The following is a 14685-nucleotide window of genomic DNA, read 5'->3' as shown; positions in this document are numbered from 1 at the left end:
GCTCGATTTGTCAGCTGTTCAATGTTACGCAGAATCTAAATTTCATATCCTGAATGTTGCGAGAAAAAACAAAAATCTGACTTTTCTTGACTAAAATTGTAAGACTTCCGACTTGCAAATTACAATCAAGTCGTTAAATAGCTCACACTTTCACACTAAAGTTCAAAGGAAAAGCCGTACAACTTCATTAGTAAAATATTCATCTATTTTTACATTTCCTCTTTCTTTTTTTTTTTTTTAAATCAAAGTACGATTCATCAAAATAAAATAAACTAATTTTTTTCTTTCAAACTTTCCATTTTTTTTTATTGTTTTATGTTTTTAACATCAGGATTGACCTTGTTTGAGACAAAAAAAATAAATAAAATTAAAATTGGACATGTAGACGGCTAAAATCAGTTTTTTGTTGGCCTTCACTTTTGCATTCCCGATTACGACACAATTCTGTTTTCAACATTTAGATTCAAGATAGACAACACAACAGACATCAAATTAAACGCTGGATGTCAATTACAAAAAAAGTTTGGATTCAACTTTTTTTCTTTTTTTAATTTTCAAGCAATTCCCACTGTTGTTTTTAAAAAAAAATTTTTTTTTAAAGAATCCAGCGGCGAAAACCAGCAAAAACATGACAACAATTTAAACTGCTTTTTCTTCCCAGAATTAAAAAACTTTGCGGAGTTCTGACCTTTTCCCAAAAACTTGTAATCCAACCTTTAGCTCAATGAGGCCTTCAGGGCAAACTCCATTATTTTTATTATTACTCCAGTCTGTTATGATTTTCTTTTCTTTTTTTTTGCTTATTTACTGGTTTTCTCTCAGGGTGAAAAGTTAATAGCGTCGTGTTTGGTCTTGAGTTGGTTTTTGTCCGACACCTTGCAGCTGATGTTTGTGCGTGCGATGATAAGAATGTTAGCGGATAAAGAAGAAAAAAAAAAATTAAAAAGCACGTTTATTTCCCCGGCTTGAGGCTTTCCGACATCAACGTGCTTTTTAAATTTTTGTAAAATGGACGCTGAGGAGCTGGCTAACAATAATTTAAAAAAAAATATGTGCATATAAACAAATGTGGGGGGGGCGACAAAGAGGACACACACCTCACACACCGCCGCGACAAAAGCAAAAAAACGCGATGAGTCAACAAAACGTTTTTCCGCATTTCATGTGATTTTTTTTTTTTTGATGATTAAATAAAAGCAAGCGTACGGACGTCCACTTTGTCATGTTTTGCATTTGTTGTAAAAGTTAAACGAGTGCTTCATTATTTTTAATGAATTCATGACCAGAAGTGCTTATCGGCGCAAAACTAGCTAGCTATGCTAGGTAGCGTGTGGAGAAAGCAACCAAAAAAAAAACATGCCCGAAAACATGAAAATAAACCCCAAAAAATTGAGGATGTCAAAAAAACAAGACAAAAAAAATGTTGACTTGACAATAGTTAAAAAAAAAAATTTGGAACCCCACAAAAGAAAAACTGTTTCTCAGCTTCTTGGTTCGTTAAATTTTTTTTTTTTTTTTTTTCATTTAAATACAAGTGATGAGGTGGCGGTGACCCCCCCCAAAAAATGGACACTCGAGGTTGCGAATAAATAAGAAAATTGGGCGTATTGCAAATAAAATAAAAAAGTAGCATTCTTGTCTTTTTAATCAATAAGCTTGAACCTAACGAAAATTTAATTCTTTCACTCTTAGCAGGCAGCAAAAATTTAAACAAAAAAAACAGCAATTTTTTTTTTTTTTTAAATGTGAAAAGCCAACAAAAAATGACGACGAAAAAAAACAGTCACGAACGAGTCATTTGAGAATTCCGAAGCGTAATTCCAGTTCCAGCAGAGCAGCTTTTCGCACGTGACATTCCCCAAAAAAGACAGACATCCAAATATTTTGTTGGCTCGTTCTTTCCTGCCCTAATTCGTGTAGAGCAGCAAAAAAAAAAATGGAAATGCTAAAACATATTTTGTTTATTGTTGACATTTGAAATCAAGAGCAAAGAGCGAACAAAACGAAGCATTTGAGCATTTTGACGGCGTTTCGCTCGTGAAATTGAAATCCAACCAAAATTGGTCAATTTTGCAATTTCTTTTTTTTTTTTCTTGTTGGGAATTTGTTGGAACCGAGCTTGACACTAAAAGTTTGCATTCCACAATCCCAGGATGGCCCAGTGGTCTAAGGCGCCGCGTTCAGGACCCAGTCTCCCCAGGAGGCCTGGGTTCGAATCTCAAATTTCCCCATTGTGGGACTAATAAAGGGAATATTAAACGACGTTTCTGAGCTAAATGAACACGTTTATGCACTGCAACATTCCTCGAATCGTGCCCAAAAAATTGCTTTTTTTTCCTTTGCCAAACATTTAAGAGGCGGAATTACTTTTGGAAAAAAAAAAAAGTTTTTGTAATGAACAAAACGCTTAAAGTTGTCACAAACTACAAATTTCACACACAAAATACTCCCAAACGCAAAAAAAAAAAAAGTTAAAATTTGATTATTTTTTTTCTTTGACACCCAAAGTCGAAGAGATGGAATTAGTCAAACTCGCCTTCGATAGAATGTTTTTTTTTTTGTTAAAATCAAGCTGAGTTGCAAACGAGCAAATTGAGCATTCCAAGAGGATTTTCACATTCACGCTATTCTCTCAACGCACCAAAATTTGTCAAACTTTTCGTGGAAGAAGAGGAACCATCCGAAATCACATGAGAGGCGAAAATGTGACTTGTTGTTTTTCCTCCCAATTCAAGAGAATTTGCGACATTCTCCAAAGCGCCGCCGAAGCGACGTGGGCCAATTGGAGCTCGTCAATCGCCGCGGTTACCTCTGGAGGCGGAATCGGCCGGAATCCCGTCAGTCCATTGGAGAATGCGTCCAATCCATGCGAGGGCAAAGAGTCCCGTCCTCCAGATGACGACAATTAGGAACCAAATAGCTTGCGAGGACGTGGCGGGATTCCTCAGGGATGCTACTCGGGGGCTCCATCATTTCGTCACGAAACAAGAAGCGAAAAGCAAATCGTCTTGGGTGGGATGAGATGAACATCTCGTCTAGCAGCATGAAAGTGTTCCCAGCATGCACCTCTTCTGGGTGACAAGTGTCTGAAGAAGGGAGGAGGCGGGGCTTGGAGGCCGGAGCGCCCCCCGCAGGTCAGATGCAGGTGGACGGTTGAGCGCTGGGCTGCTGCTTGCGGCTCCTCAGACCTCCCGACTTCTCCTTGAAACCCAAACACATTTGTTGCGAAACGTCCACCAGAGCGCTCGCCACCGCCAGACCTAAGCAATCGAAACCAAACCAACAATCTTCAATGACGAATATGGGACGAGCCAGAAGCACGCGCACAAGCAGACGACAACGATAGATTTTCAACTATACATTGGAAAAAAAAAAGCTAAAACTGATAAAAACTAAACAAAAACAAAGCATAAATAAATTAAACTATTATAAATTTGCTGAAATTGAATTCCAAAACAAAAGCGGAAATGAAATAAAATAAAAAAAAAAGAAAGATCGTGAAAAGTCGAGAAGCGTGTCGCGCGTCACGTTACCCGACTGTCCCGGTGGCGGAATTCCTCCGCTGCCTCGTGGTAGACGAACGAAAATGGAAAGGACGGCCGCTTTGTTTCCAAAACACGGCTCCAACGCAATCGGCTTGGGAACGCACTGCAGACAAACACCACAACAACCACACAAGTCAACAAATTAGTATTATTATTTTTTTATTTTTTTTTGGGAGAGGGGGAAGGGCAATATACACATCCTTGCGATTTGGCACCTGCACATTCACCCAAATCTTTTTACCAATATTTTTAAAAAACATTTTGGGGAGGCAACTTCCATTTTATGTAAGCAGGTCAATATTTTGTTCGAGGAGTAATAATCCAAAACGAAAATCCATCCACTTTTCCTCATCTTTGGGGTTGCCGCCATTTTGGTCCTGTGGCGCCCCCTGCTGTCGACGCGAATTGTTCATTAAAGTGTCCTCGGGCACGCATTGCTTACGTCACAAAAAAGAGGTGAGCCGTGACTTCTTGTCTGTTCCTTCTGGTTTGTTTGATATTTTACACGCGTGACGAGTGTCGCGTATTCCACACGATTCGTTTTTTTGCTCAAGCCAAAAACATTCGAGTTTTACTTTGAGCAGCAAGCTCGCCAACTCAAACAGTGGGGAGGCACACACACACGCACATACACGCACACAATTGCGGACGCGCGCACGAATGGACACGTGCGCGCGCATTAACGTACTTTCATGTTATTCCGAGTCGGAGCCATTTCACACTTTCGATCTGTGTTGATGTTTACTTTTACCGGCAACTCTGACGAGAGAGCGCGCGTGTGCACGTGCGCGTGCGCGACCGTTGTAAAAGTGTTTGGTTGAGTGCGCTTGTTTTATTAGTCTTGCCTGAAGGCAGCAATAAAGAAAAGGATCAACTTGTTTTGTGTGAATTATTCAACGAGTTCCATTCATATAATATGTAACTTTTTATTTATTTATTTATTTTACTTTCCCGCCGGGAATGTCTCACTTTTATTATCGGATCCTTCCATTGCCTGCTTACACTTGTTCCTGTGCGTCCATAAACGTGTTCTTCCGCATCCGGCAGTACATGTTGTGTGCGCGTGCGCGTGCGAGTGTGTGCGCGTGTTCCTGTTCGTGTTGTTCTTCGGTGACCTCAGCACACCACAACATGATTTACTGTCAGCATGGACTATCTGGATGTGTGTGCGCGTGTTTGCGACCATAATCTCATTTGTCTGCATTTCAACTCGCTTAGCCTCTGTCAGCTATCAGACGCGCGCACGCACGCACGCGCGCGCGCACTCTTCCTCACTCACTCACTCCTCGTAATCTCTCTCTCTCTCTCTCTCGCTTTGCTTTCGGAATCCCTCATTTTGTCCCACTCAGTTGTGGTCTCATCTGAATTATTTCCTTGAATGTTGTGTTTCCTTCAGTCCTGTTATTCGCCTTTTTCGCCTTCCGCGGCCGCCACCGCAACAACAAACAGCCAAGACGACTTATTATCTTTCCGGCGCAGGCAGAACGACGCGTCCTACTTCAATTCAGCTCCAGTTATTAGCCTCCCTGCTCACTCACTAGCGCGGCGTGCACGCGCACACGCGCGCACGCCGCGCCTCTTTCATCACTCGCCGTTCAAAAATGAGCATCGGGAATAGCGATGAGGCGTCTTGGCGCGATGATGACTTCCCGTTGCTTCAGTTTGTCAACACGCAGAAATGAGCATTAAAAAAATAAAAAAATAAAAAAAACAAATACAAACGTTAGCTTGTTTCGCCAGAAGCAATTACAATCCTTAATTGGAATCTGCGCTATTCAAAACAAGAGATCAAAGATGCGGCCGTGAGGACATGATGATTCATCAATTATTCATTTATTGTTAAATTGGTTAGTTAAGTGCAATTTAATGGAGTTAATGTTGATATAAACGCTTCAATTAAAAACGAATTTTGAGCAGTTTGAAGCCTTAATGGTTTGGCAACGAGATCAATATGTTTTCTAATTTATCTCCGGAGTTAATATACTCAAGCAAAATGCACACTGAACATTATTTACGTTAAACATGACCGTGAACGGCAACACACCTGCAAATCGCTGCTCAAGTGATTTAAAAAAAAAAAAAAGAAGAAGAAATGAATGCTAATTGCTAGCGCTATTTTGTCACGATAGAGTTGAACCGGACCGACTGGCAGGTTTGCCGCAAAATCGGCTGCAGAAAATAAATAAATACATCAATTTTAGATTCTTGACTAGAACGTCTCGTCAAAAATTTAAACTTGACACCATTGGGGCATTAGTTTTTGCTAAAAACGATCTTGTGAAAGGGTGATTCTCAAAGTTTGACGTCAAAACAGCTTGCCAAAGAGTTTGAAATCAACAATATCTGAATATGAATTTCAAGCGATTTTTTTGTTACAACGGAAAACTATGAAAAAGAAAAAAAAATATTTGGAAACTGGCAAGCTCGCAGAGACGCTCAAAGTACCAAAGAGATGCTAATTGCTAATGCTAATTTAGCCCAAGACTGAGTTCATATTATATGGGAGTAATTATTGAAAAAAAAAACACAAAGTTAGTAGAAATGTCGTTGACGACCACAAAACTTTGTAGTTTGAAGCCTAAATGACATTGAAAATGAATAAAATGTTAATTCATTTCCTAACTCTATTTTGAGTTAATTCCGTGTAATTAAATTACAAAGAAAAATTAAAAACTAAATAAAATCGCTCTTTAAAGTATTGCATGGATTTTATCTTTCCTTCCTTTGCACACGGACTCGGAATAAAATGTCTGAAGAAATGCAATCTGCACAGATAAACACAAACCGGCGGACGCGGGCCGGACGTTGTGAAATTTTGCCGTTCATTCGTGCGACAAATCTTTGACCACCCCTCCCAAAAAAAAAAAAAAATGAAAACTTGCAGTTTAACGCCAATTAGAAACGGAACATTCTTTTTCAATCACTTGTAGCCGTGAGTAATGCGCGCGCGAGGCTTGTGGCAGCTCTCGCCGCCGCCGCCGCCGCCGCCGCCACTTTGGACAGCGATTTAAGGCCACCAACAACTTTTAATGAATGTGCGGGGCTTGGCGGCACGTCGCCTTTCAAACGGCGGCCTGATAAACGAGCGGCGAAACAACGCCGCCGAGAAGCTCAATCGGAGCCGCCTGGCAGATAGGACGGATGGACGGGCGTGCGGCCCGGTGGCGGCGCGGGGGGAGGAGGGCGGGCGGACGGGAGGATCTAAATTGGATCTGGGCTGCTGGGAGAGCGGGAGAAAGAAGAGGAGAAGAAGAAAAGCCAAAGCGCAGATGGAAGAGGCGGAGGAGGACGGAGCTGATAGCGGCAGCGAGTTGCTGTTTTTGACTTTGCGCTTGTTAAATACACGCACACGCACACGAACGCACGCACGCACGCACGCACACGCAAGAGTGCAGATAAGGCCCACACAGAAGAGCAGACGTGATGCGATAAGATCAGCAAAGAGGGTCCGTAAATGAGACGGAAGTCAACACGCCTGACGACGCAAAATGCCAGCGCTCCCGTCACTTTTTTTTTTTGTGGGTCTTCTCATGAGAGACGTGCCCACCAAATTCCACGTAGCCACGGCGGAATTTTCCGGTTAAATCCGAGATGGCGGATTCCGAGTTTCTTTTGAGGCGGCCATTCTTGAGAGTTTTGCGTTTAGACTCAAAAGCGTTGAAAATGTCCGGCAAATTTCGAGTGGCTGAGTAAAGCCAGCTTTAGGGACTGAACGTTTGGCGTTGGATTCTTGCGGGAGCCCAAATGGTGGCCTCAAAGTCGATTTCCCGATTTCTTGTCTTCCTTTTTTTTTTTGTGGGTTCCCACATGAGAGACAAGCCCACCAAATTTTATGTGTGGCCTCCCCCGTTCAGCATGGCTCCTTTTTTTGGAGGCTCAACTCATGACTGACTCGTCCATCGAGCGTCGTGAGCGGAAGAATTTTTGTCGAATCAGAAAATGCTTCCGAGCCAAAATGTCTGCTTGCAACTCAAATTTCTCTCTTTTTTTTTTTTAATGGGTCGACTCATTGCTGACATGTCAACAAATTTGACTTGGCGAAAGAAAACTGGAGTCAAGGTCTGATTTTGGTTTTTCTTCTGTTCAATTTTTGAGGGTTCCGTTTTAAACCAAAACAGCCGATTGTGTTCTTGCGACCTTTTGTGGCTCTCATCCTTCTCAGATTTCATGTTGCCATGTCAAACGTGTTTTTGGGGCTGACTTCCCGTTGTTCTTTCAGTCATGGCTTCAAGAATTTTTTTTTTTTTTTTTGTGGGTCTGCAACAATGAACAAACTCCTCCAGCGGAGATGCTAACTGGACTTTCTGCTCCCGTTTCTGTCTCTGTTCTGACAAATTCCCGGGACGATCCATCTTTCTCCACTTCAACAAACAACATCTGCTACGGAACTTTTTTTTTTTTTTTTTTGGGGGAAAAAGAAGCGGCACAAAAACAACTTGATTGCTTTTTCTTCACTTGTTTGTTTTCACGCCACACCGCCTCCTTTGGATGAACTTGCGTTGACGTCTTGTTACGCAAGTCAGCCACTCATTTACACTTCTTGATGTCTTCAAAATTTATAAACATCGACGAAAAAAAAAGGGGACGCCCGACAGAAACATAACCCAACAAAATAATCCGCCAGAAAAAAACTAAAACTAAAACTTTGCAATCCATCAAGCTCACCTTGACGTTTCCTCCAATCAGGTCCGGCGGCTCCTCATCCGTCTCCAAGGCGACGTTGACGGTGGCGAAAGGCCGGCTGGCCATCTGCTGCATCTCCCTCAGCAGTTGCTATGGCGACAGAGGAGGAGGGCTCACAGTTAGCCGCGGGCGCTAGTCGCTAACGTAAACGTAGCTGTGACGTAACAGCACAAACGAAGCGATTGAAAACATTTTGACTCGACTTGTCTGCTCTCGAGTGGCAAATGGAACTTATTGCGACAAAATAAAACAAATAAAAAAAGAAAAGCAACTGGATTCATACAATGACTCTCCAAAAGCTCCTCGTTCCCAATCGTCAAAATAAGCCAAAGAACATTTTTCATCTGAAGTTCCCAAAACTTTCTGGAAGCTAAAGGGTCCAATCCGAGACCTCTCCAAAGTACTTTACTCCCTCAGCACAATCTTGTTTCGGACCCAGTGGATGATCCTGAAACTAAATCCAAACAACCGGCATCCAGGTCCGAACACGCAAAAGTTCTGAGTTCGGTGATAAAGATTCTGCCATCTTGCGACAATAAGCTCAAGTGCCCGCCCAAGTTCCAAGTACCTAAAAGGCCTCAGCACTTGTATCGTAGTTCCTGGAACTAAAAGGTTCCACTCAGTCCTAAACGTTGCTGTCACCTTAAAAGTACTCACAACCTTTTGCTGCCATTTTTTGGACTCCAAAAGTCACTTGAGATCAGAGTTCGAGCTCGGAGGTTTATGGAGCTTTTCATTTTTTTTTTTTTTGGACCGGCCAACCGAATTACTTAGCGACGCCTTCTTTTGATTCAAGATGACCCCAGAACTAAATTAATTAATTAAGTCAAAAGTGCATTTCCAGTTCCAAGTCCGAGGAACAATATGAACCTGGAACGTTTACGTCGTTGAGGCCTCGGAACTGAATTTAGACGACAGTTTCAGTGATCCAAAAGTTCTTGTCTCAGGGGTTAAAGACACTAAAAAAAACGTCATCAAATCCTGACAGAGCCCTCCTGGATGCGTCCACGTTTATCCAGATCTGCACTGAATTTTTTTTTTTGTGGTCTTTAATTGAATCTCAGCTGCCTGCCAGTCAAAAACTGATAAGACTTTCCCGCATGTCGACGCCGGCCGTTAGCTTATCTGCTAGCGTCAATGTGGAGGTTGCGGGTGGGCGGGGGTCCTCATGCCGCCGGGAGGATCGGGGACTTTGGGAAGTGCTTCCAAGATGGCTGCTGATAAGTTTAATGAAGCGGCAGGCCGGCGAGCGGTTATCGACAAAAGCGTGTTCACGCGTCAACCTCGTGTCGGCAATCGTTAGACTGACACGCATTTACGAAACGTCACAGATGGGAAAAAAATCTGACTGGAAATTTGGAGTTCCACAAATGATCAGTCGAAACAAAAACTACGGTGGAGTTTCGACTTACGAGTGACACCAGTTCTGTGTTTTTTTTTGTTTAGTTTTTTTTTTATTCATAAGATTCGAGCCATCATGTTTTTTGTGGTGAACTGAGAGCAAAAATTGGAGTTGAGCGCTGGCCATCAGAAGTTAATGAACATTTCTTCAAAAAAGAAGTTATACAAGTGCGAGCTTAATGCTAACACAAAATGCAAAACTCTGTAGTGAGGCTAGCCTTTGACGAATTGAACACAAACGGTGGCGCAACATGTAGACAGGCAATGCCACAACATTTACAATCCTCCTTAGAATCGCGCAATTGGAAATTGCCGCCGATCGCGTGATTTGCAACTGATCGGTAACGGCTGAAAAAGATTAACTATTTGATATTTTGTTTTCTTTGTTTGGATTTCTTCTTTTGACAAAAAGAAATGACAACTTTGACAAAAAGGGTTGGATGATTTTAGTCCGAGCCACGAATCGGCCCTCGCGCGTGTGATGAACCTCCTCACGAAAAGTGCCTCCCCAACCCGTCAAAAGTTGCCGACAATTTTTAGCAATAAGGCCGCAGGGTCGAGGCCGGAACCGTACCGAGATCGGGGCCAAAAAAGGGTCAAATGCCCGGCTCGGCTTTCAACGGTCGACTTCATTACGTTATTCCGAATGCTGCGTTTGGATCGCGACAACTTGAAATCTTCAAGAAGGAACAACAAAGTGCAAAGTTTCTAGAACGTAAGGTAGGACAATCATTGGAAAAGGCGCTAACAAAAGACGCTCAGCGTAGCAGCGCAACTTTTCGAAACTAAATTGAAGCTGCAAGCTAACAGCTCGTCCTCATCTTCAGGCCGAAACTTCGATCAAACAAAATAAGCGCAAATGAGGTCATCCCTTTGCTGTAAGGAACCTGGCAACGATGATGGATGCTTTTGGGGGGGGGGGGTGCGAGGGGTCACGCGGGGGTGACGGAACGGCGGATTAAAAAGCTACAGCAGCCAGTGGAGCGTGTCCAAATGCTAATGATATGCTACATAAAATAAGGGAGCCAGATTAGCGGGATTAAGATGCATCATGGGAGCCGTGGGAGACAAAAAGACACGCGTTCACACCCGCGTCAAGCTAGCAGACGCGTGGAAAAGTGGAAGCGGTACAGTCGGCGGGGAAGAGAAGGAAAATGCAATGAGAATGCTCAGCAAGGAACGCTTGAAATAGGGTAAAAAAAAAATGGGGGTGGTTGGGTGTGTCATGTGACAGACATGAGCTGTTCTTGGCAGAGGATAAAGAATACTTAGCGTTATGTTGTCTGTCTTCATGTTTGTTGAAATATCCGTCGCTGAAAAGGGCATTAACGCCGTGACTATCGATGCTAATCGTTAGCCTGTCAATGACGTTTTCCATTATGTGTTAGCCTTATGCTAACCAGGACAAAGTTGTTTGCTTGCTTTACATGCACAACATGTACTTGTCTTTGTTTTAATGGGAGTTTTGGTTCTCAAAAATGAATCGAGTCGAGATGCTGTTTTCATTCCAACGATGGTGATGAGCGTGATTTGCAAGCCGGGTCATGTTTTCAAATTTAGGGCCAACAAACAGCTGGAATGAAACTTTTATTTGTGCGCAGGTTATCCTCAATGAGCCCTCGACGGCTGAGAGGCGACGTGCGGGGTTGGGGGCGGGGGGGGGAAGAGGTGAGCTCCGAGAGGTGCACTTTGAGAGGCTCTCCACACCTGACGCGGCGCGCAAACAAATCGAGTTCACGACACACCGCGTGTTGCCGGATGCGTCCGCCTCGAGAAAAATGCAGCACTCCAAAAAAATAAATGCATTAATTCATAAATACATCACTCATGTTCATGCTGAAAAGCGCCCCGAAAAGACAAAAGGGCATCCGACACAATCGAGGGGGGGTAAATTCAAAATGTGCACAAAATGGCGCCTTCGCTTTCGAAAAACACACATTAAGTTTAGTAAAAAATCGTAAAGATGAATCGAAAATCGATGATATCGATTAAGATGCTTAAAATATGCATTGATGTCAAAGAAATAAAATCATTTCTCAACGCTGCCACGTTAAACAACATTTTGGATATTACTTGATTTGACATGAAGCACGGCGGACGAATCACGAAACCCAAAACGTCGACATTTAATTTGAATAAACGTCGCGTTGCGTTTCCCCCCCCCGCCGGCTGTTTGCAAACTCGGACATCTCAACACTCAAAGTTACACAACATAAGCCAGAAGACATTGAAGGCAACATCTAAAAAAGAAACACAATTTAAAGTATTAAAATTAAAAAAATTAAAAATTAAAAATAAATAAAAACAATCTTCCTCCGCCCCCCCCCCCTTTTTTTTTAAGAAATTCAGGCACATCACATTTTGAATGTGTGGGATATATTACGCATACTAGAGAAGCAATGCAAATTCTTTGCATTGACGTTAAGTAAAAAGAAAAGAAAAAAATCAATTCAAGTTTTCTTTTGCACTGTTCATTTCCCTCATTTTGCGCAATTATTTTCTCTTTTTCTTTTTTCCCTCTACATCCCAAAAATGTTTTGGTGCCCAAGAAGAGTGACATTTCTTTAAAAATATTCATTTTAGTATTTCTATTTAGTATCATAGCATTAGTGTAGAGCAGGCGTGGGCAAACCACGGCCCGGGGGCCACATGTGGCCCGTTAAAGGTCTTAAACTGGCCCGCCAAACTTTTAAATGAATAAACCTTGTTTTTTTTTCATATTGTGGTTTTTCAAAGACATATATACTGTCAAATTTTAGAACCCATTGTGGCCCGCCAGTCAAAAAGTTATAAAATGATGTTGTTAGTAGACCACATAGTTGGCGGAAGAGTTTGTTTTTGCGTGTGTGAGTCGAGTTGATTTTGTGCAATGAGGGTGTCAGAATCACAAATCGTCTCAAACGACGGCGGCGGGCGTTCCGCAGGGACCAACCTCGCGTCTGCGCGACGCCCAGCAGCTCTGCTTGATCTTCCAAACCACGGCGGCCACCAGCAGCAGAGACAGGAAGCAGCTGCGGACATACAGGAAGTGGCGTCACTGACACCATCGCTAAGTTACTTTGAAATCACCTGAGCCGACTTGAGAAAATAAAAAAATGAAAAGAAATCAAAATGGCAAGAATTAAAAATGTGTGATGTCGGCGGACGTGAAAAACGCAAATATTGCAAATGAGTTCAATGACGCTGGTCGACGGCAAATTTGAATCAGAGATGCGGCCCGAAACGTTTTGGACGGCAATTTGAGAAATTATTTTCCAGCACATCAGGTTGGTCAGATATTTTCTATTCTTTGAGTCTGACCTATAAAAGCTTGCTTCACCTTGTGTTGTAATTTGAGAAAAAAATGTAAAAATCCACCCTTTGCTGAACGAAACTCTTAATTTATAAATTTTACTAAATATATGACTATGAAATTATTGACGTCATTGTATTTATATTCATATTCTGAAAACAGCGCAAACATTTGTGATTGTTTTGTAAAAACGTGTTGATCAGTGTTATTAATGTTTTAATCAAATTAGCAATTTAAAATAAATAAAACGTGAATCGATGGTTAAATGAAAAAATAAATAAATAAATAAAAACCACATTAAATAGGTAACAATTTTACGTAAAACAAAAACACCAACCAATTAAAAAAAATGAACTAAAATCAAAAGTCATGAAATCAATAAACTTTTAAAATCCTAAAAAGTATAAGGCAAAGCTCTGAATAACACATTCAAATTAAATAACTAAAAATAATTAAATAATAATTTATAAATCCATACAAAAAAAATTTTTTTTTTTAAATCTGCTTAATTAATGAGCAAACACGCAAATAAAAAGAAAATCCTCCACAAAATAAAACAACGTTAAATGTTTAGATTTAATACTGAAACATTTTGAGCAACATACGACGATGATGATGTCACCTGTCGTCAAGCAGATTGCGACGCTGCTGACAAACGTGCCAAACATCAGACACTTAAACACCCCCCAAAAAAAAAAATTTAAAATAAAAGCACAAACATCGTTTTGCACTTTTACACAAAATCCCCCCTGAGGAGGTCTGGCAGGTGCTGACGATGCGTCATGTCACCTTCTGAGTCAGCAACACACACAAACGCACGGCGTGTGTAAAAACCGCCACGTCCAATACCCGAAAGACCTTGATACATTTCCATTTTGATGATCCCACCTTTAAACTTTACGGCACAAATAAATCCCCTCAGTTATGACACATCACAAGTGTGTGCGTGTGTGCGCGTGTGTGCGTGCGCGTGTTGGTGCGTTGAAACGCATCAGCAGCGGCGACGTCTCTCGGCAATCGCGCCATTTCCTTTCTGCCGGTTCCAGCGCGCACCTTCAACAACTTCGGCGAGGGGGTAAAAAAATGAAAATGACCTTTCCGTGTTTCATTTGGATGCATCGGCAGAAAAAAAATCAAATAAAGAAAGAAACAGCATGAAAAATGTTGACGGAATCCCTTAAATTGGGTTCATCTTATAATATCGCTTGTGATGTTTCTGAAAAGCATTCAGACGCGTTTTTTGGTTTTTTAATGTTGAAGTTTCGTCGTCGCTTTGATGTTAACTGCAGTTGTCTTTGATGTTTACAAATTGTGCTTAAAAACGCAATGAAATCCTCTCGGTTCATTGATGGACATGAAAAGGTCTTTGATGTTATTTAAAAAAAACAAAAACGTTCGTTTGTGGAAGATGAAAAATGATCTCGTTTACGAAAACCTGGCGCGAATCGTCTTTCATGCGCATGAAATCGCCCGAAGTTTTTCCGAAAGGTATTCGTGATTAATTGTGGAATACATCAGCTTTGATGTTCATGAAAAAAAAAATTTACTCGAACTCGGAAGTGTCTTTGTTGTTTACAACCAAACACTCCGGCGACAAATTGAACGGATCATATTTGACCTTTACTGAAACATACGTTCATGAAGACTAAATTGCATTTGGCATTCAGTGAAAAAAAAAAAAAAAGAAAACAGAGAGCCAGAGATTTATTCTTTCTGGTTCCGTGTATTTTCTTGAAATATTTGTATTTTCCCAACATACTGATT

The 14685-nt window shown here is 41.6% G+C and overlaps 1 protein-coding gene across 1 annotated transcript in view; it reads right to left on the bottom strand.

The window, feature by feature from the left end:
- Window positions 1-2256: 2256 nt before the first annotated feature.
- The window catches only part of atrn (attractin), a 40250-nt gene continuing 27821 nt past the window's right edge, over window positions 2257-14685 (bottom strand). The window contains exons 26-29 of the mRNA XM_088309970.1: window positions 12562-12640; window positions 8211-8318; window positions 3534-3648; window positions 2257-3260 (exon numbers count right to left, since the gene is read on the bottom strand). Of these exons, the coding sequence (XP_088166096.1) occupies window positions 3136-3260; window positions 3534-3648; window positions 8211-8318; window positions 12562-12640 (427 nt within the window). The 3' untranslated portion in view covers window positions 2257-3135. The remainder of the gene's footprint in view (window positions 3261-3533; window positions 3649-8210; window positions 8319-12561; window positions 12641-14685) is intronic.

The sequence above is a fragment of the Idiotropiscis lumnitzeri genome, chromosome 1 (assembly GCF_059441095.1).
Source record: "Idiotropiscis lumnitzeri isolate Australia: NSW breed Sydney's pygmy pipehorse chromosome 1, RoL_Ilum_1.0, whole genome shotgun sequence".
Lineage (NCBI taxonomy): Eukaryota > Metazoa > Chordata > Actinopteri > Syngnathiformes > Syngnathidae > Idiotropiscis > Idiotropiscis lumnitzeri.
Note: the sequence above shows the minus strand (reverse complement) of the source record. Positions and strands in the feature narration are given on the sequence as shown.